The following is a 25,033-nucleotide window of genomic DNA, read 5'->3' as shown; positions in this document are numbered from 1 at the left end:
GATTCCGGTCAAGGGCATGTACCTGGGTTGCGGGCACATCCCCAGTGGGAGATGTACAGGAGGCAGCTGATCGATGTTTCTCTCTCATCGATGTTTCTAACTCTCTATCTCTCTCCCTTCCTCTCTGTAAAAATCAATAAAATATATTAAAAAAAAAATTAAAGAAATGCTCATGTGCCTTCCTAAGGAACTCTCCAGTTTCTGCTTTAACACATCAAATAGAGCCCAGACAGTTCATTAAATCTGGAAGAGTTTCGACGGAGACATGAACCACCTACCTACAAGGTAGATCTTATTGGAGGCCTCGGCTTTGCATAGTTAGCCATGAATGGAAAGGCCCGTTTTAACCTCCCTCTCTGTTTCCAGCCAGAGATAAGTGGCTCCCCTCCGACCCTCAGATCATATCGGAAGGGCTCTACGCCATCGCCGTGGTGCTCAGCTTCTCCCGCATCGCCTACATCCTCCCGGCCAACGAGAGCTTCGGCCCCTTGCAGATCTCCCTGGGCAGGACCGTGAAGGACATCTTCAAGTTCATGGTCCTCTTCATCATGGTGTTCCTCGCCTTTATGATCGGCATGTTCATCCTGTACTCTTACTACCTTGGGGCTAAAGTAAACGCTGCTTTTACCACGTGAGTAAGATGTCCTGCAGACATGGCACGATGAGGAGAAATTCTAAATCGTCTAGCCCACCGGTTCTCAACCTGTGGGTCGCGACCCCTTTGGGGGTTGAACGACCCTTTCACAGGGGTCGCCTAAGACCATCGGAAAACACATATACAATTACATATTGTTGTTTTTTTTAAAATATATTTTATTGATTTTTTACAGAGAAGAAGGGAGAGAGATAGAGAGTTAGAGACATCGATGAGAGAGAAACATCGATCAGCTGCCTCCTGCACATCTCCTACTGGGGATATGCCCGCAACCCAGGTACATGCCCTTGACCGGAATCGAACCTGGGACCTTTCAGTCCGCAGGCCGACGCTCTATCCACTGAGCCAAACCGGCTTCGGCCACATATTGTTTTTTTGATGAATCACTGTGCTTTAATTATGTTCAATTTGTAACAATGAAAATACATCCTGCACATCAGATGTTTACATTACAATTCATAACAGTAGCAAAATTACAGTTATGAAGTAGCAATGAAAATAATGTTATGGTTGGGGGTCACCACAACATGAGGAACTGTATTAAAGGGTCGCGGCATTAGGAAGGTTGAGAACCACTGGTCTAGACGAAGCAAAGGAAAACTTCTGGTGTTTGTAATAACGATGTTTTTAAGAGAAGGAATAAATCCATGGGAAACAGTGCCTGTGTGATGACGTTGCTCTGCACATTCCTCCCTTTGAGCTCAGTGAGCAGGTGACCACAGGATGAGTCAGAATTCGGAAAAATCCGAGACAAAATGGGCTATTTGGAGAGAGTTGAGTAGTAAAATTTTAATACTGGATGTCTCTTACATTATGTATGACATTAAATTTAGTTTCATCGTTTTGTAGCCATCACTGTTATTTCAAAAAAGTAGAGGGGGTCAAGCAAGCGAAATTATCGCTCAATGTGTACAGCCCACGAGAACGGTAATAGCGTGCCCTTCCTCTGGTCAGACTGGTTTCCGCAGTGCAGACTCACCTCTCCCAGGAAGTCTTCCTGGATTGAGCTCCCTTAGTCTTTGTCCTCTTAAGTTCTGTCAGCATGGAGACATCCAGGCTGTGAGACTCATGGCCCTCCCTCTAGGGTAATGTTTAGTAAACAGTAAGATGATCAGGTTGGGGGAGTTTGCTTTAGGCCATTGAGTCAGCAGTAGGTAATAAAATGCAAATATTCACCCTGTGAATATCAAAGAGCCCAAATTCAGCCTTCTGTCCGGACTTTTCTCATTTATATTAATTACTGTTGATCTTGGTTCCCAGCAGTCACCCATCGTGCTTTGTCTGTCGTGGGGGTGGCTCTCCCTCTGTACTGCGGCCTTGCAGTGGAGAGGTCATGCCCTCCACCTCCCTTTGTGTCCTGCCATGTCCCACTGACACCAGCTAGACAGCATGTTCCCTATAGACAAAGACGGAACCTCACGCCCTGCCAGGCATCACGTTGTTCAGAAATGAATTCTTTCAAATTATTAATATAGAGCAGGTCTCAGGGGTGGACGAGACCTGAAGCGCTTGCTTTCAATGAAGAAAATCTCTGTCTGAACCCAGTGGGAGGTGCACAGGGAACTGGAGCTCAGAAGGCGCTTTGGCCCTGAGGTTTTCTCCTTGGCTGTTGAGGGCGGGCACCTGAGCACCGTGGGAGAACGCGGCTTGGAAACCAGACGGACCGGCTGCCAGTGTGGCCTGCTGGCCTGCTGGCCTGAAGCTGTGGTCTCTGGCCAAGTTAACATGTCCCTGTGTTAGTTTCCTTATTTTGAAAATAAACACAAAAAGGCTCAAGGCAGGTCGTCGTGCAGGTTACGTAGGGAATTTATAGAAAGCCTCTCGCCACAGTGGGAGCTAGGACCCGCCAGCGCCCTCTCGTTTCCCTGTCCCCTCCCCACCAGCTAGCCCAGGGGTGGGCAAACTTTTTGACTCGAGGGCCACAATGGGTTCTTAAACTGGACCGGAGGGCCGGAACAAAAGCATGGATGGAGTGTTTGTGTGAACTAATATAAATTCAAAGTAAACATCATTACATACAAGGGCACGGTCTTTTTTTTTTTTTTAGTTTTATTCATTTCAAATGGGCCGGATCCGGCCCGCGGGCCATAGTTTGCCCACAGCTGAGCTAGATTCACACAGAGTCAGAGAGAATGAATGGGGAGGGAGAGGCTCGCAAGGAGCAAGAGGAAGAAGGTGGGAATTCCTTGATGCCACAAAATTAATGGCAGGAACAAGGAGGCTGTAGTTTTCTGTCTCCTAGCAGGCGCGCTATGACAGCACACGGTCAAATCCTATATAATAAAAGGCTAATATGGAAATCGACCGAAAGGCAGAACAACTGGTCACTATGACGTTCACTGACCACCAGGGGGCAGATGATCAATGCAGGAGCTGCACCCCTGGTGGACAGTGCGCTCCCACAGGGGGAGCACTGCTCAGCCAGAAGCCAGGCTCACGGCTGGTGAGCACAGTGATGGTGGCCAGAGCCTCTCCCGCCTCCACAACAGCGCTAAGGATGTCCGACTGCAGTTGGACATTCCCCGAGGGCTCCTGACTGCAAGAGGGCACAGGCCAGGCTGAGGGACGCCCCCCGCCCCCACCCGAGTGCACAGATTTCGTGCACCGGGCCTCTAGTATTCTATAACAGAGAGTAACTCTGTAGGAACAGGATTTTTATTCTGCCCCCTCCCCCCAGGGCCCAGCACAACTTCCAGAACATAATAGGTGCTCCAGCAATATTGGTTGAATAAATAAACTAGTACTAAAACCTATGAATCTATAGAATTGTTATTTAGAATCTAAGAAATTTTAAAAAGTTCTCATAAATCTTTCTTTGGAAAAAGGCCTCACTTTTTTTTTAAGGTAATAAGAAAGAATTTTATTCACCTCCATATTGGTATTTGCGCAGTTTCCCAGAGCAAGTTGTACAGAGGAATACAAATGCTATGGTCCAAATGAAACACAGAATTCATAATAAGAGGATATTGTTACTCAGGAAAAAGGCAGCCCAGTGTGCTTTGGGATAGCACTGCAGCAATGAAAACACGCTCGTTGTTCATGTAGGACTCACCCTCCACCTCTCCTTTGTGATGGACGTCTACATGTGTAACTATTTAAGGTTATTCTTGCTGCTCACAGACCAGCAGTTACACTGGGTCATATGATGACACCTGGCAAAGCCCATTTAAGGGATAAACTGGGGCCTTCATCTGGGGGGTGGGAGGGATGTGCTATCTGTTGCAGGGGACCAGGAGTCAGGAAGCAGATTATTTAAATTGAGGGAAAAGAAGGGGAATCTTTCCTCCTGCTGCCTCCTCTTCGTTTGCAGCCAAGCATGCCTCCTAGCAGGTGCTAATCCCTGTGACGCGACTCCCGGGAGCAGTGTCTGCTGTGGAAGCCCGACCCCTCACCTTGGACCTGAGTGCCCCCCAGTTCCCAGGGGCAAGGGTTTCTGTCGGGGACTTTCAGAGATTTTTTTGCATAAACAAGAATATAAGCACTTGTATGCCCCTCTTTTTTATTCAAATTGCAGACTATTTCACACTTGCTACATCTTATGTTTTAAACTTAGGAATATATCGCTGATGTCATTGTATATAGACGCAGGAGGATAGATCCGTGTCATAGCGTTCCGCCTATGGATGTACAGAACTGTTTACTCCGCCCTATGGGTGGGCGTCAGGGTGCTCCTGCCCCACTGCCTCGCTGCAAGGAAGATGTCTGTGCATAGTTTTCTGGAAGTGGGCATGTAATTTTAATCCCTACCTGGTTCTACGTCAGAAAACCTGATTGAGATTCTAAACCACCTACAAGATCACACCCCAAACATCCATCCTTCTAGGAGACAGGAATGGCAACGTGGTAGAACTTGTTTCCCCAAAATGACTCCGGAGACTTTTCCCTGGATAACTTACAGAATGGCTGGGCGTCGGCACCAAAACCCCAGAATAACTTCTGTTAAACATTATAGTAAAGCTAGAGGCCTGGTGCATGAATCTGGGGCCCTCAGCCTGGTGGGGTCCCTCAGCCTGGCCTATGCCCTCTCACAATCTGGGACCCCTCTGGGACCAGGCTGACATTCAGGCTACATCCCTAGGGATGGAGTAGTGCCCAAAGTGGCAGGCGGCCAGGAAAAGCCCAAGCCCCGGCCGGCCGGGTGCCTCGCCAGTCCCGCTCACCCTGGTCCCCAGTCCCGCAGTGCCTGCTGCCTCTGTGGCTGCTCGGTAGCGCTGCTGCGGAGGAAGGAGAGGCTTGCGCCACTGCAGCCGCGCTCGCCAGCTGAGAGCATTGTGTCTGGCACCCATCAGTCGCTGCTCGGCTGTTGGAGCGCACTGACCACCAGGGGGCAGCTCCTGAGTTGAGTGTCTCTGCCCCCTGGTGGTCAGTATGTGTCATAGCAACTGGTCCAATGGTTGAACGGTCGCTTAGGGTTTTATATATATAGATACTTCCATTCTGGGGTTTATGATGGTACTTTATGATGACGTTGGACTATACCCTAACTTGTTTTTACTTCTGACTTTTCAACACGGAAAACTGTTCGCTTGCTGAGTATGTGCCTTAACCTTTCGACAGGGTGGAAGAAAGCTTCAAGACTCTGTTTTGGTCCATATTCGGGTTGTCTGAAGTGACTTCAGTTGTGCTCAAGTATGATCACAAGTTCATCGAGAATATTGGATACGTGCTGTATGGAATCTACAATGTGACTATGGTGGTCGTTTTGCTCAACATGTTAATTGCCATGATTAACAGCTCGTACCAAGAAATTGAGGTAAGCAGACTCCTACCCGTGGCTCTGTCCTTGCCGTCGTTCTGGTAACACAGCACATCTGCTTGGTGCCCTGTGGGTGGCCCAGCTCCTGGAGGCGAAGAGGCGGGGTGCGCCCAGCCCGTCCTCTGGGTTTTCCCCCAGGACAGACAGCCTACGCCTCCAGCGTCTTCTAGGAGCACAGTGGGGCTCCATGGCTTGATCATCACTCTCGGGGTCTGTTTCAGAAGTTGTGAAATTAGCGGCTGGAAGAAGTGCTAGGCATGGGGAGGCTGCCCGCTCCCCGTTAGCCAGCCAGCTGTGAAAGGTCCCGGAGGGGGAGTTGTGAGGCATCTGGCAGACGGTGCTGATGTTCTATCCAGTTGGAATTTTCAGTGTTCTGGAGATCAGTCTGCTTTTGGTGTTGGATGGGCTGGTTGGAGCCTTTCTTCACGGCCGCATGTATGTTTTCTCTGTCTCCCGGTTCAGTTAAGGATCTTAGGGCTTTGCTGTTTGTTAAGTCCATTGCGTGTCTCTGTGTGCGTTAGAGACACACAGGATAGTGTTATCAAAGCCGAAGCGAGGTCCTCCAGGTGGGAGGACTGTGGGACTTTGCACTCCTGCTTGTCTAGCGAGTGTGAGCCGAGTGAGCCACCTTCCTCCGCTCTGGACCCCCTCCTCGTCGTTTCTCCTCCCCATCATTTCTCCAGTAGGATGGTCACACCCATCACCAAGGGCAGCTCTGAGGACCAGAGGAGATACAAAACGGGAATAGGCCACTGAGGGCCTCGGGTGACATTTGAGGACAGATGGCAGACACATAAACGCCAAAGTGCAATTTCCCCCTTTGCCCTGGGGGTGCAGTATGCGGTATCTACAGCCTATTGGACGGGAGGGAGGGTGGCCAGAGAGTGGGGAACTATTGATGGATACACAGAATTGGCAGGGAGAGAGGATAATCTTCCCATCCTTCCTTGACCCTGACTTTTTCTTGTGCTTTGCTTTGTGTCTTGAGTGGGGGACAGAAATTCTTGTTAAATTTCAGCGGGTACACACAGAAGCATATGGAAGAGAAAAAAAATGAGTATCAAGGAAGTGATAGAATATTATGTAGAACAATAGGGATTATAAGCAGACAATTGTATATAAATCACTTACCTATTTCAAAAGCATAATTTAGGTTCATTGTAACACCCTATGGAATCAATTACTAGAATTTCTAGTTTTTGAAATGAGTTCTGTCTTTTCTGTCTTGTGACACAGGACGACAGCGATGTCGAATGGAAGTTTGCTCGCTCGAAACTTTGGTTATCTTATTTTGATGATGGAAAAACATTACCTCCACCCTTCAGTCTAGTTCCTAGTCCAAAGTCATTTGTTTATTTCATCATGCGGATCATTAACTTTTCCAAATGCAGAAGGAGAAGGCTCCAGAAAGACATCGAAATGGGGCTGGGGAACTCAAAGTCCAGGGTAGGTATCCGGCGCTCACCGCGGCCTTTCGGGGAGTGGGGTGTCTTCCTCCGGGTCTTTTGATGTGCGTTCAGTAATTTTTATGTGTGAACTTAGAAGATGTCGAAAATATTGTCCACCCCACAGTCTTTCATAGACGAATAATGAATACTTTCCTAATGTGTCAAGAGGTCCCTTCATCTATGCCTTGCTTTGGGTCATAATTTCACGTAAACTACCGGATTAAAATCAAACGAGAAATTCTTTAACTCGTGAAAGGTAAACAGAACACTTGATTCCCTGTGTTCCATGCTTCTCAACTGTTCTTCCAAAGTTAAAGAGTTTTCACTGCTCATTTCCTCATGGCTGTATGTATGTTCAACACCACCGTAGTCTTCTTATTTGTCCAGACCCTTTATTGGGCTAAACACTCCTTTTTCCTCCAATATTATAAAATCGATGCAGACCTAAGAGCGTCCTCCAGTACTAATCATCAATGCCCCTTTCAGAGATAATCAAGAACGGTGTGTCCTCGAGTGGCACGATAACAGTTTATTACCATGAATGCAGCTTTCAGAGTCAGAATTGGCGTAGGACACAGGAAGATAGGGCAGAACCGCAAATAATAGTGAGCGAGGCAGGGAGGAGGGGCCTGACATTGTAAGAACGGCCTGCAGCTGGGAGCCGCGAGGCAGCAATATCACCTCCGGGAAATCCAGGCCTCTGAGCAGAGCTGGACCTGGTCCTCAGGTGACGCTGGCCACGGCCCGGATGCGTGCGATTTAGCTTCTCACCTTTGGAAACAGAGGTGCTTCCCAGGTCTTGTAATTCCCTGGCAGCTCGTTTTTTTACGAAGGTGACCTTTTCGGCCTTTAGACCTGGGCGTGGGCTCCTCAGGCCGTGCGTTTGCAAGGCAGTGGTCGGTTGCGACATCCCATGATTTCAAGTAATAGCTCGTATGTGCCCGCGGAGAGGCAGTTTAATGTCAGGAAGAGCGCCTGGGCGGTGGGCCCGGGTTTGAGCTCCGGGCTTACGGCCCGTGAGCGAGTCCCCTGGGAGAAGTGCTCCGTCACTCTGAGCCTTGAGTGTCGCAGCTGAAGGAGGAGACCTTGTAGAGTTCTAGTGGGAATGACACGAGACGCACGAAGTTCCAGCCTCGACAAACAGCAGTGCCCTTCCTCATCCGCAGTTCGCAAAGTGCTTTGCTGTACATCTGACCCTCATGCAACACTGTGAGGTAGGTACGACGGCTGTCCCCACTTCATAGCTACGACAGCTGAAGCCACTAAAGCCACTCACGTGCGCAAGGGCACGGCGCTGGCCGAGCGGGGCAGGCGTGGGACTGAAGGTGGCATCAGATGCCTCGCTCTTTCTGCTGCACCCACCGGGCCCTGCACCCACCGGCCCTGCACCCACCGGGCCCGCTGAACCCATTGGGCCCGCTGCACCCACCGGCCCTGCACCTGTCCGCCTCCTGCTCACAGCTGTGCTTGGGCTTGGCTGCTGCCCACCCTCTCCCCGCCAGCTGCACCTTCAGCTGCAGGGTGGCTGCTCTCTTAAAGGGGCCAATCTCTACTCACCATCTTGGGCAAATTCTGCTACAGCTGAAATTGACTTTGCTTCTCTGGGCATTTAGTACCCGAGGCTTTATTCTTTTCAAAGAAAGCCTCTCTAGGATGGGAGTGCAAGCCCTTACACTTCACACCCTAGCATCGTCTTTCTGTAGGCAGCTGCTCACCCACCGACTTGGTGCCTGATGGTGTCATGATGGAGGAGGGACGGTGCTAGCAGAGAGGGCATTGAGGCGCACGTGGCCACCTGGACCCCGAGAGGGAGAGGCAGGGTGTGCCCAGGACCGGCGTGCTGTGCTGCACGAGGGGGAAGGGGGGTGCCGGCAGGAAGAGCAGCTGTCCTGGGGAGGCTGCTGAGGCAGAAGGAAGGCTGAGCCCACCCCTCAGCCTCCCAGGCTCTCACACCCGCTTCAAACTGCCATTTTGATTTTATTTTGTAAATTGTGCGGGAGCTGTTTGACTCTCCCAGCCATAGATATGCGCTGTGCGCTGAATTTAGGGAACATTTGGAGAAATCATGTTTCTGCTTTTCTTTTGTAGAAGAGAGCAAGGCGCCTCCAGACCCCGTTTGTAACACAGCAGCCGGGGCCAGCGGCCAGGCACTGACCGGGGCTCACAGGAGCGGTCCCCTGCCAGCCAGGCTTTGTGCTGGCACCGCGGTGACGGGGTAGTGCGCAGGGTCCCTGCCTGAGCCGGCCATGGATGGCGGGTGGCGGGCTCCGGTGACGGGGTAGTGAGCAGGGTCCCTGCCTGAGCCGTGCCACACCCTCCGGTGACGGGGTAGTGCGCAGGGTCCCTGCCTGAGCCGGCCATGGACCGCGGGTGGCGGGCTCCGGTGACGGGGTAGTGCGCAGGGTCCCTGCCTGAGCTGTGCCATGGACCGCGGGTGGCGGGCTCCGGTGACGGGGTAGTGCGCAGGGTCCCTGCCTGAGCCATGCCATGGACCGCGGGTGGTGGGCCCCGACTGTGAAGCTCACCCCGTGGGGAAGAGGCTGCACACAGGAGTGGGCGGTGTCCACGTGTGCCTCTGCCTCCTGTTCCTCCTCCTCCCCCTCCGTGCCCCCCCAAATTAAACCTGGAAAAGAAAGAGAGGAAAGGAAAGGAAACCTAAATTCTTTAGCCAAATTCCCTCCAAAGTTGTGACCCTGACTCAGTCTAAGGCAGAGGTCCTCACACTTTTTAAACAGAGGCCAGTTCCCTGTCCCTCAGACATTGTACACATGCGCACTGCGGGCCTGGGACGAGTCGGCTGCTAAGCAGGACAGGCAGAGGCGGCAAAAACACCCGGCGGGCCGGATACATGTTTTCGGTGGGCCGCGTGTGGCCCGCGGGCCATAGTTTGAGGACCCCTGGAAGGCCAAGATGCTCGGGAAGACATGCTATTTGGGCAGATATTTTAGGAAAATGCTAAACGATGCCATCTGTGCGTGCGGAGCAGAAACCAGGCTCGGAGCAGGTAGAATCGCTTCTGTGCAGCTTCGCCTGCTGGGCGCCACGGGTACATGTGGATGAAGTGATCACAGTCCCCAGGATCAGGAAGGCTTAGCCCGAGCCGACTATTAAAAGAATGTTTCAGTTAATCAGCTCTGTGCCCGTTCCTGCTGCCAGCAGGCCAGTGATGTGAGCACGCTGCTCCGGTGACGTTTCCCTTCGGAAATGTATTAAACCACGTCTCAGACTCAGCTTCCACCACACGTCCCTCAGAAGGGCTGGCTCCAGAAACGGTAGCAAGGAGAATAAAGTAGATTATATTTGTTATTTCCAAATGAATGTATTCTAATTCACTAGGTTAATTGTATTTTTTCCTAGTTAAACCTCTTCACTCAGTCTAACTCCAGAGTTTTTGAATCACACAGTTTTAACAGCATTCTCAATCAGCCAACACGTTATCAGGTAAGCGTTCATCAGACATATCTCTCTATGTCTGTAATTCCGTCTCTGTGCGTGCGTGTGTGTGTGTGTGTGTGTGTGTGTGTGTGTAGTGAGGAGAATTAGATCATCCAAATGTACTATCAGGATAGAATAGAACAAAGTAGGTTCAGTTATGGAGGGAATTTTATAATTCAGAGTCCAAGTTCTTTGTTACTATTTTGTTGGTTGAGGAGGGAGAGTGATTTGCTATATTGAAAGCAAAGTGTGGCCACAGTTTGCAGAGGCCACGTGTCCCTTGAGCTGGAGAAAGCAGGGAGAGACGGTGTATTTGGAAAACAGGCTCTGATTCGTTTCTCCGGGTTTTCCTGTCGGGCGGTCCGTGTGTCGGGTGGCTTCGTAGGCTCTCCTGTCTCGTCCGCGCTACTTTAAAATACGTTTTGCATCTTGACCTTGGATGTGACATTTGAACACTATTCTCCAACTCACAACAGGGTGTAGCTCTCCGTTTTCCATTTTGATTATCCAGTCTTTAGATTTCTGATGTGTACAAGATGGCAAGAATGAGGAGCAAGGAGTTTTATAATATGTGGTGATGACAGTCAATGATGATAGTTCTCTTAATACAATTTCCTTGGAAGCAGCAAATCCCAACATTGCTTGGCACACGGATTGCCAAAGCCTGACTTTTTAATGGTTATATTATATTCCACTATATGGTTGACTCCACTTATCACTGTGGTGGAAAGCGTGGCTCTGCCACTGTGAGCTATCACAGCAAGCCACCTTGCATACGTGGCATTGTAACTGTGCGGATCTGCAGCACTGGCTAACGAGCAAGTGCATTCTAATTGTTCAACTATTATCAAGCTGATTTTGGTGGGACCAAATTTATATTCTGAGAATAAATGTTTGAGAGTGCCCGTATCCTCCTCAATTTTCCAACAGTGTGCTTGTTGCCCGTGGTTCCTACCTTGCCCAGACGGGTGAAAACGGCAATACAGTGCAGTTTTGCTTTGCATTCTTGATCATGAGTGAACTTGACCATCTTTTTTACTGTTAGTGTTCTATATGCTTAAGGCCCAATATTCATTTGCCTTTCTCGATGGGCTTTTTGCTATGCTAGTACGTTAAGAGGAATTCTTTTAGGAATCAAGTGATTCTTTTAAGAAAATCAGTCCATTGTCTGTGATATGAATTGAATCCCCGCCCCCACCCCCACCCCAGTATGTTGTATGTCTTTTTAATGTTTATGGGTGTTTTTTCCCAACTCTTTTAGTTTTGTGTAGTCAACTTTACAAATGTTTTATGACTTCAGGTATTGTGTCCTTTTTAGAAAGATCTTTCACCATGTGAGAATTTCCTTTAACCTATATTTTCTTTTAGTATTTTTATGGTTTTAACTTTTTACCTGAAGATATTTGATCCACATAGAATATATTTTGATGCAACATGTGAGGTGGGGATTCTAATTTATTTTTTTCTAGATGATTACACCCCTGGGCATCTTTTCTACTGATTTAAAATACCACCTTTATTATTTACTAAATTATTATATCTATTTAGATATATTTCTAGGTTTTTGATGCTGTAGAACCACATTATTTTAAATATTACAGTTTAAAACAAAATAAAACACATAAAATACAAACACTCTTATGTCCTTACTTTAGGACTCTTATTTTGCATAATTTTTCTGTTTTCTTTTCTTCCTTGTTTATTTATTTGAACTTTAGAGTCAGCCTGTCCAGTTTGCACAATATCCTGTTGATTTTTTTACAGTGCATCTGTTTTCTCTTTATTTATTTTATTTTATTTATTTATTTTTATCTTTATTGTTCAGATTATTACAGATGTTCCTCTTTTTTCCCCATAGCTCCCCTCCACCCGCTTCCCACCCCACCCCATGCCCTCACCCCTCACTGTCCTCATCCATAGGTGTAGGATTTTTGTCCAATCTCTTTCTGCACCCCCCACACCCCCTTCCCCCTGAGAATTTTCAGTCCTCTCTTTTCCTCGCCCCTGATTTTATTCCATTCACCAGTTTATTCTGTTCATCAGATTTTTTATTCATTTGATTTTTAGATTCACTTGTTGATAGATATGTATTTGTTGTCACTTTATTGTTTATAATTTATCTTTACCTTTATCTTCTTCTTCCTCTTCTTAAAGAACACTCTTCAGCATCCTATATAATAAAGAGGTAATATGCAAATTGACCCTCACTCCATCAGGCCGTCATAAGATGGCTGAACCCACAGTAGAGGTGGGGTTCCCATAAAGAGCCATAACGAACCATCAGCAGGGACCTGAGGCTGCGTGGTGCCGGACCAGGGCAGGTGACCTGAGGCTGTGCCCCCCTGCCCAGGGGGGCTTGATGGGGGACCTCAGGCCGCACCTCCTGCAGGGATTGAAGGGGGACCTCAAGCCATGCCCCCTGCCCAGCACTGGGCCAGGGGACCTCAGGCCACACACCCCGGTCTGGCGCCAGGCCAGGGGACCTGAGGATGCACCAGGGGATCTAAGGCTGTGCCCACCCCACCCGGCGGGGCTTGATGGGGGTGAGGCCGGCCAGGTCTGGATCTTGCCCAATGGGAGTGGGGCTGGCCGGGTCTGGGTCTCACGTGATTTCGGGGTGGGCAGGGACTTGACTCTGGGTCCCGTGGCATGCCCCAGACTCTGACAGAAGGAAGATTTTCATATACATTTTACTAATTTTTTTTCATCTCTGACACTTCTTTTATAGAGGAAGTGCAAATAGCAATATTAAAATATTTTCTCTCGCCGAAACCGGTTTGGCTCAGTGGATAGAGCATCGGCCTGAGGACTGAAAGGTCCCAGGTTCGATTCCGGTCAAGGGCATGTACCTTGGTTGCGGGCACATCCCCAGTGGGGAGTGTGCAGGAGGCAGCTGGTCAATGTTTCTCTCTCATCGATGTTTCTAACTCTCTATCTCTCTCCTTTCCTCTCTGTAAAAACTCAATAAAATATAAAAAAAAAAATATTTTCTCTCATTAATTCCCTTTTAATGTGCATGAATTTTGTGCACCAGGCCACTAATTTCATGTAATACTGGTTTGGTGGTGGTGAACTCCTTTAGCTTTTTCTTGTCTGTGAAGCTCTTTATCTGACCTTCAATTCTGAATGATAGCTTTGCTGGGTAGAGTAATCTTGGTTGTAGGTTCTTGCTATTCATCATGCTAAATATTTCTTGCCACTCCCTCTGGCCTGCAAATTTTCTGTTGAGAAATCAGCTGACAGTCGTATGGGTACTCCCTTGTAGGTAACTAACTTTTTCTCTTTAAAATTCTCTCTCTGTCTTTTGCCCTTGGCATTTTAACTATGATGTGTCTTGGTGTGGTCTTCTTTGGATTCCTCTTATTTAGGGTTCTCTGCACTTCCTGGACTTGTAAGTCTATTTCTTTCACTATCTAGGGGAAGTTTTCTGTCATTATTTCTTCAACTAGGTTTTCAATTTCTTGCTCTCTCTCTTCTTCTGTCACCTCCATAATTTGGATGCTGGTACACTTGAAGCTGTCCCAGAGGCTCCTTACACTATTTTCATATTTTTGGATTCTTTTTTCTTTTTGCTCTTCTGGTTGGGTGTTTTTTGCTTCCTCAATATTTCAAATCTTTGACTTGATTCTTGGGATCCTCTAGTCTACTGTTGAATCTCTGTGTAATGTTCTTTATTTCAGTCCATGTATGCTTAATTTCTGACTGGTCCTCTTTCTTTCTTTCTTTCTTTCTTTCTTTCTTTCTTTCTTTCTTTCGCATTCTTACTAAGATCCTTGAAGGTCTCACTAAGTTCCTCAGAGGTTTCTAGAAGATTCTTGAGTAATCTTATAACTGTGGTTTTGAACTCTACATCCAGTATTTTGCTTTCTGCCATTTCTTTCATTTGTGACATGTTGCTTTATCTCTGCATTTTGGCTGCTTCCCTGTGTTTGTTTCTATGTATTGGGTAGCTGCTAAGTCTCCTTGAGTTGATAGAGTGGCCTTGTGTAATAGGTGTCCTATAGGGCCCAGTGGCTCAGCCTCCCCAATCACCTGAGGTAGACTCTTGGTGCAACACTTTGTGGGCTGTGTGTACAGTCTTGTTGTAGTTGAGCCTTGATTGCTGTTGGTATCACTGGGAGGAATTGACCTCCAGGCCAATTGGCTGTGAGGACCAGCTGTGTCTACAATGGGAGAGCTGCTGTGCAGGAGACACCCTTATGGGGCAGGACTTGCTTCAGTGGGGCTTTGGTGCTCATTGAGTCTGCCCCTTGAGTGTGTCGCTTATGGATGTGAAGAGTTGTAATCTGGTATGGTCTCACACTGACCACTGGGTACACTGGCTCTTGTATCTCCAAGGAGGTGCAAAGTCAGCCACCCAGCAGCAGCTACAGAGAGATATGCAGCTTCCTCTTCTTTGTATCAGGTTTGGAAGTGCCCAGATGAGGCCCAGCTGTGAAGCAAGGCAGGCTGGTGCTGGTGCTGGCATTGGGCCTTTTATTGATAGCTTTGGGGCTCCCTGATCCAGCTGCAGCTTGTTTGACAGGTTTTAGGCTGAGAAAGGATAGGCCATTCATATGCAAAAGCCACTGCATACAGCTTAGGTGGGGTTGTAAATTGGGTGGGGTGGTCTCAGGGACTCACCAGGGCGGAGCAAACAGCAATAGCTGCTGGTCATCCCTGCACCAGAGAGGTCCCAGCACAGGAACAATGACCACTGCAAGCACCTTCCTTCTGATAGAAAGCCGCCCTCACATTCCAGCTGATGCCGTAGTCCAGTTTTTACCCGTATGTGTCTGGGTCCCCAGAGTCTCACCCAGAACTGGAGTTCAGAGCAATCGGGAGCTTGTATCTCCCTCCCGATTAAAAAAGCAGCACATCTGGTTGCCAGCCTGTTCCGCGCACGCCTCTGCACCTCCTACCAGTCTCAATGCGCTTTCTTCTTTTCTTCTAGTTGTAGAACTTCCACTCAGCCAGCTTTCCCGCAGTTCTGGATGATAGTTGTTCTGTCTTTTAATTGTAATTTTGGTGTGGTTGTGAGAGGCAGCAAGTACAGGTATTTACCTATGCTGCCATCTTGGTTGTCCCTCCTGTTGATATTTTTATTGTGATTGTGTTAATCTAAGAACTGACATAGTTATAATGTTCTGTCTTTCTTTTCATGAACATGGTATACCTTTCCAAGTGTTCAGATTTTTGGTGTACTTGGTATCATTTCAAAATAATCCTCCTAATGTTCATATTAATTAGGATTAAAGTTTGCTGCAAATCACACAGACCCACCAAATACCAGCCACTAAGTGGCTAAAAGAAGATAGAGATTTCTTTCTCTCGTGAAGAAGTCAGGAGGTGATGAATCCCGGGCTGGGATGATACTAACAAGGCCAGGGACCCAGGCCTCTCCTATCATACACTCTGCGTGCACATCTCTCAGTCTCACATGACCGCATGGTCCAAGACAGCCAGCGGGAGCCTAGCCACTATTTCCACCTCCACAATACAATTAGCAGGCAATAGGGAAGAAAGACATGCCTCCTTCCCGGGAGGAACTTCTATTAAAGCTACACAGATAACTTATCTGCAATGGAAACTAGCAAATGAGGTTTTGATTCCAAGTGGCCTTGTGCCAAGCTAAAAAAATAAATAAAAAGAGGAACGAGAACTGACCGTCCCTGCTGAAGTGGAGTATGTTATTTGTGTTGGTGCTTATCTGTACATCTTTACACCTACTGATAGCTCTGTTACGTGGTTTTCAAGTATTGCCTTTTGACCCTCCACTGTAAAATATGAGAAAATCAATGAGCTTATTTTATCTTTTATCATGTTCGCCTTCTCCTCCCAGCTTTTGCTAGTTAAGTCACCAGAACTATAGGAGAGTTAAAAAACATACAACCAACCAAAAAACACTTTCCTCTACCCATCAGGTTCAGCACCGAAGGCCTGCGAATTGAACTACCAGAAGACAGCTTAATGGCGAGGCGGGGTGGGGGTGGGATATAAACAGCTTCTTTACACACGCAGAGCCCATACACACGGGAGAACTCCGTGACCAGTAACTCAAAGAGGCAGTGAGAAGGTGGGGCTTATATACCCTCTTGGGAAGTGACAAGACAAAGGAAAGGAGGTTGGGCTCCCAGCAGGAGCAGGGCAGGGGGCTGGGGGGAATCATGGAAGGTAAGTCTATGGGGAAGTAATGGAAGAGGCAGGTGGCTTTGGGAAGGCTTGTTTGTGCAGACCCGTCTCCGGGCAGCTTCCTGTCTTAGTGAGGATGCGGGCGAGTGGAGGGCCAGGCCTTCAGAAAGGACATGCCCGTCCTGCTGTTAGGCGACAGGAGGAGGGCAGAGAGCTCTTTCTGCTTCTCAGTCACCTTTAGCTCAAAATAATCCTTATGCCCATGTGACATATTTGGGGTGGCATGTTCTGATCCCCTTCACTGTCTTGTCAGGATTACAATTCACATTTGTTTTCGTTTTTGTCCCACAATTACACAGTCACTACTCACTACCATTTATTTATTTATTTATTTAGGCCATAGTTTTCTATTAATCTCTGTTGTCAATTTGTTTCTTGTAGCTTCTTCAAGGGGAGCCATGGAAATGATGTTTTCTGAGTTATTTCACGTTCTCAGCTGTTTCCTATTTTCTATGTGTTTATATTGACTGGCTGGAACACTCTTAGACATGACTTTATTTCCTTAATGTCTTTGTAAACATCGTCCCCCTGTTCCCACAATGGAATGTTCATGGGAAAGAGTTGGAGGCCAGCTTGATTGTTTTTTGGCCTATAGTTGGGTTATAGTTGACCCAGGTTGTGTTTGAATGACCCAGATTTTTTTTTTCCTTTTAAACCGAATAACTTGCTATTGATTGTTCTGTAGGTGGATCTGTGTGGATTTTTCTGGCACACAGTAAGGCCATTCAGTCCGCACATTCAAGTCTCCTTTTATGTCTGAATAATTTTCTTGAATTGTACCTTGAAATATTGTTTCTGTTCCATTATTTTGGGGTTCCTTCTTCAAAGATACCAATTAGATGCCCACTGAATCTCCTTTGCCCGTCTTCCAGAGCTACCATTTCTTCCTCTGTTCCTTTTGAATGCCCATCTCTTTCTCCTTTTGGCTTCTCTTTAATTCTCCTATCTTATTGTATCCTGCCTATCTTCATGGATGCTACTTCTAATATACCTTTCATTGCTATGATGATTTTATTCTTTCCCTTCTTGAAAATTTTCAGCTTAGGTGTCATCTCTGTCTCCCTGAGTACTTCTGGCAAACATGATTTTTCTCTAATTTCTCCTTCAACCCAGTGGTCCAAGCTTCTGTAGAATTGATATCATGAGGTCAAGAGTAGTTCTCAGCCATGACTGTCTGCTCTTAACCTTGCCCCCCCCCCCCCCCCCCCCCGCTCACCCCTGGCGACCCTTTCATGTAGCCTTTCTAAAAAAAAAGGCAAGAATGCCCCTAAGCTCCATTAAAGAAGGAGCTTGTTGTTGTTTTTTTGTGTGTGTATTATTTTCCTCGTTGCTCTTCAGTAATTTGGAAGAAGTAGAGAAATTCCAAAATTCACTGTCAAACTCAAGCTTCTTGCAGCTGAAAGTTGTGATGCTTCTAAGTGAGATGATCCTTGCTAAACGCCGACTCCAGAATCCTGTACATTTCATATTTTCTAAGGAGAAGAATTCCCTGTGCCTGTGGAGTAATCTCCTGTGCCTCCCAAAAAGTGATAGTAGAAAAAGAGAAACTCTGAGAAAAAAGTCTCTATCAAATTGACAGACACAAACCAAACTTGACAGAAAGGACTCGATTGTATTTAGATAAAATCTCTTTATTATGGACTCCATGAGTGATAGCAACAGTTGGTTTAGTTGTTATGGATTTTTGTTTTATGCAGTGTGATTATAATAGACTAGAGGCCCGGTGCACAAATTCATGCATGGGTGCAGTCAGGTCAGGCTGGCGGGGGGGGGGAGGGGGATAGGGGGGAAGGAGCAGAGGGTGGTTGGCCGGTGGCCCTGCCCCCAATCAGGGTGTTGGGGTCCAATCAGGGACCGGGCCGGCCGGGGTGGGGGGCATTTGGGTCCAGATCAGGCTGGTTGGCTGCCACAGTTTGCGTCATAGCCACCAGTCATTCTGGTCATTCTGCCGTTCCCGTCACTGCGTTTTTATATATATGGATGACTTACCTAAGAAATTCCACGTCTTAATCTGCTAGGTGGGGATTTTTCCTTTAAAGTGGTCACCTTTAGGAGACACTAATTCTAATGTTGCCACAATTCAGAGCATTTTTGGAATATCTCTAAAGAGTTAACTAACAGTGGAAATGGCTAAACTTAGCCGCTAGTTAGAGCTGCACGTCGTTTTGGAATTCACATGAATTATCTTTCCAACATGAACAAGGGATGGACTATTTCCAGGTCGAGTCACATGTGGGGAACCTGATTTCAGTCCGCCATGAGGTGTCTTCTTGCCTCACAGAGAGGCTCAGACTTGGTGGATGAGTATATTTAAGCTGCAAATACTAAGGTGGAAATTTTTGTGGAAAGCTGAAAACACATCAAATTTTGAAGGGGAAAATGTCCGCTTGTAGCCATAGCTTCCCTGCAGCTTAAAGATGAAATGGAGATAATGGGCTTCCTGTTTTCCCTTCAAGGAGAGCGTTTAATCTGAGTGGCTTTGTCCAGGGTGTTTCTAGGGAGCCTGAATTTAAAAAAGACAACAACATTTTCTTTTCCTATTATCATCCCTTCTGGCCAGAAATGTTAGTTTTCATAGACTTTTTCCAGCATGGTTTCAGATAACATTACATAAATATTTTAGAGAGATTGTGCCAGGGAATGTAGTAGACATCTTTATCTTCAATTTTTATCTTTACAAATAATGCTAACAAGAGCTAACCTTTCCTTTTTTTAAAAAAAAAAATGTTCTTATTGATATTAGAGAGAGAGGAAGGGAGAGGGAGAGAGAGATAGAAGCATCAATGATGAGAGAGAATCATGGACCGGCTGCCTCCTGCATGCCCCCTAATGGGGATCAAGCCTGCAACCCGGACATGTGCCCTGACCAAGAATTGAACCATGACATCCTGGTTTATGGGTCAACGCTCAAGCACTGAGCCACACCAGCTGGGCAAGCTGACCTTTCTAAGCAGGAACTGTTGCTTTTCCATGCATTCGATTACTCAATCTGCACACTTCGTGAGCTGAGTTTATTACCCCCATTAAATAGATGAGGAAACGGAAGCTTCACAAGTTGAAGCAACTTCCGTTCACTCAGCTAGAGAAGAAAGGCCTGTCTCCAGGAAGGAACCCAAGGGCGACATCCCTTCCCTGGAGCCAGCTATGGTGGTGGCTGCGTCCCTGAGGCGTCACCACTGCCCCAGCAGTGACCACATTGCCATGTCCCCTGGGTGGCAGACACCATGGTGCTGCTCGGGTGCCGGCCACGAGGGGCGGGGCGAAGGCTTGCAGTGCCCTGTGGGCTGCCTCCCTGGCCTGGAAATCCAGCTCTGACCGGACATGGATCCAATTGCCACCTTCCCATTGGGACAGCCGTTGTCCTGGTCCCATTTATGGACAGACTGTCCTTCTGCACTGATGGGCATGACTGTCTTCCACGCAACACAGTGGAGATGCGTGTTTGACGAGTAATGAAAGCCCAGGTTAACCCGGTGGCTGTTTCTCTCTTATCTTGGATCCTTTTTTCTCCCTGACAGTTGCCGGGAGCAGGTCTGCTGGGACGGACATTTAATGGGGAGAGGGGTGCCAGGCTCCCTTTGGTTTAGGCAACCCTGGTCTCTATGAGTAATTGTCTTGGATCTCCCCCTTCCCTAGGCTGGGGAGCAGCCCCTCCTTTCCACAGGGAAGGGAGAGAATACCCTCTCTCCCCACCTCCCATGCCTCAGTCGTTTTCCTGGTGGGGGTAAGGAGGCAGTATGTGTGAGTTCAGTACTGGTTTATGATTGGCACTACGCCCTGAGGAGCGGAAGCTGCCGCACCCGCTAGTGGCAGCCTTGTCACATTTAGATCTTCTGTCCATTTGGCTCCTTTTTCTTTGTGGTCTGTGGTGTGAGGTAGAGACCTAAATTTCACTTTCCCACAGAGATAGTCCATTGTCTCAGCACTATTTGTCAAAAATAGTTCACTCTTCAAGCTACTTTAACGGATAAACATTTCTTTCTATAGGAATCTGCCTCCACTGGCCCCTAAACTTAATTTTACCCCCGATATGTTCGCCTGTCAGAGTGAACCGTTGCTTCCAGTCAAGCTTCACTGGAGTAGGGGCTGTGTTCATTGCTGCATCCTGACTCCCTAGCTCACTACCAGGCTCAGTACCAGGCTCAGTACCAGGCTCAGTACCTGGCTCACTACCAGGCTCATTACCAGGCTCATTACCAGGCTCACTACCAGGCTCACTACCAGGCTCAGTACCTGACTCTACCTGGCGCAGAGTTGGTTTTCAGTAAATATTTGGTACTTGAATGAGTGAGTTCAGGCTTACGCCCGCCCAGCTGTGAATCTATCCTGGAGTCCGGAGTCCTCAGAGCTCAACTGGTTTTATATTTCACTGGGACTGGTAAGGTGGGCTTTTCCTGCTCCATAGCATGAGCACCTCTTGATCTGTCATTATTCTCTGTGACAGACGCTTGGATCATCCCACATCCTTTTACTTGACCTTGGCCTCTAACAGGTCACTTAGGTTCATAATTTCTGCTTCCTTAAACCTGAGGCACATTTTTCATTCTCCCTCCTCATCAGTGGTTTCACTTTCTGAGGTTTCTGTTGCCTGCCATCAACTGCAGTCCAAAAATATTATATGGAAAATTCCAGAAATAAACAAGTCATAAATTGAGTTGTGTGTGTTCCGAGTAGCATGATGAACCCTCTCGCCATTTTGCTCCGTCCCCCCAGGACATCACTCACCCCTCTGTCCAGGATAGACGTCTCCCCATAAGTCATTCAGTGGCCACCACCGTCATCAGGTGGACTGTGGAGGTGTCACGGTGCCTGTGTGCAAGTCACCCTGACTTTATAACGGCCCAAAGCGCAAGAGTAGTGATGCTGGCAACTGGATATGACAGAGAGAAGCTGTAAAGGGAAAATGTGGAAGTTCTCCACTTTATAAGTAAAGAAAAAAAATCATATGCTGAGGTTGCCAAGGTCCAGGGCAAGAATGAGTCTTCTCTCCGTGAAATGGCCTAGTTTATAAGTTAAACTTTATTGTAGGTTTTTATGTCAAGGAGAAAACAGTATATCTTCAGTTTAGCACTATCTGTGGTTTCAGGCCTCCAGTGGGCGGTCTTGGAGGCCATCACCCACGGATAAGAGGGGCCTACTGTGTCTGCATTTTAGTTCAGGCCATTTTTCTCTTTCCTTCGTTATCTTGTGTGATATTTGATATAAGCAGAAGAATAGGTGTAACATAGTCAGGTATGAGGTATAACTCCCTGCACACCTGTGAAGCCACCTCCTACCTGACAACGTGCCCTGACCAACTCCACAGTGGGTGCTCCTCCCTGGCCCACACCTTGCCGCCAGGTAACTCTAGCCTGAAGTTGGGGTTTCTCATCCTCTCAACTGGTTTTCTTTCCAAATATATGCTTATTGCACATATAGATAATCCCCAAAATGCACTAGGTGGGCTTCTTGTTGAGCTTTGGAAGGATGAATTCAGCTTGAATTTTCCATTCAACATTTATGCTTCTAAGGTTCATCTCTATTGCTGTGTGTGGCGATGGTTCATCACTTTTATTAGTGACCACAGCGACATTATATTGTGTAACATACCGTGATTTGTCTGGTCTCCTGTTGATATTTGTTTAGATTGTTTTCTGTTTTATTTTGATATTTTGGATAAGATGGCAATAAACATTGTTATTTATGCTGTTGTTTCATAAATCAGCCAGCTAGACAAGACACCTTAATGAGCCAATTAGTTAGGAGTCATCTTTATTGCGCGTGGGTTCAGAGCAGAATACCTCTGTCAAATTCTGAACCAACACATAGAGGAAGTTCTCTCTGTTTATACCTTTTTGCGCTCTTTGTCTGCAGATTTCACAAAGAGCTCTGTGTAAGTTATTTTTGCAGACAGTTTGTAACCTTGGATACAGAATGAACAAACACTTGGCATAAGAATATGGGAATGATTATCGGTATTAGTCTGTTACGTTAGATGGTTAGCTTGCAAGGTCAGACAGTTAAGTTTATCTTTTTCTATTATTCAAACTAAAACAGTTATTTTTACAGAATAAGAGATGGTCTAAAAATGACAGAGTTTACAACAACAGAGTTTACAGAACAAGGGACTATCTAACAATAGCAGAGAATTTCAAACAGCAATTTTTCCCAAAGGAGGGATCATTACTATGCTTCAATGCCTCTTGGTCCACATACATGTATGAAGCTTCTCTAGGTACTAGACCAAGGAGTGGACTTGCTGGGTGAAAGGCTACGCAAAAGTTCAGCTCTAAAAGGAAATGCCAAATTGTTTGTCAAATGGGTCTATTTGTACGCATGCCCCTAAAGCAGCGATTTTCAGCCTGTGTGCTGCAAGAATGGGTAAAACATGGAATACCTGACTACTTAGTCAGGGGCAGTGATGTCTTTTCCCTTAGATCGTCAAATTAAAAAATGGTAATAGCCAACACAATAATAGCAATAACAACAAAATCAAAAGTTTTTATCATTGAAAAACTTACAGCTGTACACTGAATTTATAAACATACTCTCCTATATTATCGTTTGAAGAATTTAAATACATGTGGAATTCGCATTTAAGATACATGTGGAATTAATTTTTGTGTGCATGGTCTGAAGTAGGGCTCCAGTGTGAATGAATCAAAATCATACCTATTTTAGTAATTAGTTTATGTGTGCCATGAGATGGAACAGGTTGAAAAATGGCTGCACTAAAGTATAAAATTCCATTGGTCCCTATCCTCTCCAACACTTGCCATTATGAGATGTGTTAATTTTTCCCTTTTTAGATGTAAAATTATATCTCCTTTCCATTGTAATTTGCATTTTCCCAAGAAAATAGTTGAGGATTGTTTTATGTGCTGATTGACCATTCACGGTTCCTTTTCTGCGAATGTCTCTTTGTGCCCATTTTTCTGTTGGGTTGAGTTTTTCCTATTGGATTAAAGTTCTTCATATATTTTGGATCTAAATTCATCATCAGTTACAAGTATTGCCTATATTTTCTCCCAGTTTGTGGCTTGACTTTCTACTTTCTTCATGGTGTCTTTATTAACAGAAGTTTTAATTTTTTCAACTGTAATTAGAATTTTTATTTTATTGAAAAACTTGCAGCTCTACACTGAATTTGCAAACAGATTCTCCTATACTGTCTGTTGAGGAATTTAAAATGCATGTGGAATTCGCATTTAAGATGCACGTGGAATTAATTTTTGTGCATATGCAAGGAAGTAGGGCTTCAGTGTGATTTTTTCCATATAGGAAAACAATTATCTTGGAAGAGGATATATTTAGATTGCGTATATTTACACTGTGTATTGCTAGGAGAGGAAAGCATACAATACAACAGAATATATGGTTTTTCAAAAACATAAAACACAATCTCTGTAGGAATGAGTCTATGTACAAAACTTAAAGAAAAGGTATTGGAAGGACCTTCGCCAAAATACCAACAGCGATTCTCTTCGGATGGTGGGATCATTGATGACTTTGTCTATTTCTTCGCTGTTCTTCTCTGTATTTCCTAAATTCTCTTTATTGAGCATGGATTTGCTTTTGTTTTAAAAAAAAAGAAACCACAGCATAGAGAAAGAAGGTAGTGTCTATAGATGGCAATGTAGGGTCCGCACACCTTAAAGATAAATCGTGTTGGAAAGAGAAACCATGAATTGAAATCTTCCAACTGAACTTTTTTAAAAGCCCCTCTATCCCTGGGGGCGGGGGCGGGGGGACATGAAGTGAGTTATGCCGTCAGCCTCCGTAAAAGGTGGAGAAGGGCTGCATTCTGAAACCTGAGGGGTCCCGCAAGCAGTCACATCAACGCCTCTCCCTGAGCCCTTTGCTTGAAGGCATGTGAGGCTCCTTGGAGAACAGGGTGTCGGTGACGGAATCATTTCTCCTTTCCCAACAGCAGATAATGAAAAGGCTCATAAAGCGCTATGTCCTGAAAGCACAAGTAGACAAAGAGAATGACGAGGTGAACGAAGGTAAGCATCCCCAAACCGAGAAACATCCTGTGTGTTTTTTGTTTGTTTGTTTGTTTGTTTCCGAGAAACATCCTTTTACAAGTAACTGCACGGGCCTGAGAAACTGCATAGCGAAGGATCCTTTAAAAATCCAACCTCAGGGAACAGTTTGGGTCCTTCCAAGACGGACAGGAGAATCTTACATTACATTTCTGAAATTCTATCTTTTTAAAGAAACAGTTTTTAACATGTCAGTCAGCGACAATTTCTCTCTACTCCAAGTGCCCTGATTCTTCGCATGTGAAGGCCGCCGTCTGTCTTTTAATTTCCTGTTAACGTAAGACGGTCAGGAGTCTCAGTGAGTTCGCACGCGGGTTAACCTTTCCCCAGGGATGCAGGTGAAATAATTGTTGCCGGAGACAGAACCCACACTTCTCCAGACAAATCTTTATTTTGTTGTCCAAAGAGAAACCTCTAGCCCATTTTTCCCCGTCTGTTTTTCTCTTGCCTCCCACCTTTCTCCTTGGCCCCTTACTTCAACGGGCCTATTTTTCCAGGTAAATCCCAGGCAGGGCATCCGTTGTGAACTATACGTAAACGTTTT

The 25,033-nt window shown here is 46.5% G+C and overlaps 1 protein-coding gene across 3 annotated transcripts in view; it reads left to right on the top strand.

The window, feature by feature from the left end:
- Positions 1–25,033, top strand: part of TRPC3 (transient receptor potential cation channel subfamily C member 3) — a gene marked incomplete at its 5' end in the record, with an annotated part of 75,907 nt that overhangs the window by 48,172 nt on the left and 2,702 nt on the right. The window contains 6 exons of one of the 3 annotated variants that reach the window (XM_081093063.1): positions 367–631; positions 5,213–5,408; positions 6,648–6,857; positions 8,026–8,073; positions 10,217–10,300; positions 24,375–24,450. In XM_081093063.1, coding sequence (XP_080949189.1) covers positions 367–631; positions 5,213–5,408; positions 6,648–6,857; positions 8,026–8,073; positions 10,217–10,300; positions 24,375–24,450 — 879 coding nt within the window. The remainder of the gene's footprint in view (positions 1–366; positions 632–5,212; positions 5,409–6,647; positions 6,858–8,025; positions 8,074–10,216; positions 10,301–24,374; positions 24,451–25,033) is intronic. The other 2 variants (XM_081093064.1, XM_081093065.1) reach the window with 2 other exon arrangements.

This window comes from Myotis nattereri, assembly GCF_964212035.1.
Source record: "Myotis nattereri genome assembly, chromosome: 5".
Lineage (NCBI taxonomy): Eukaryota > Metazoa > Chordata > Mammalia > Chiroptera > Vespertilionidae > Myotis > Myotis nattereri.
The sequence above is the reverse complement of the archived record's forward strand: the minus strand, read 5'-3'. Positions and strand labels throughout refer to the sequence as shown.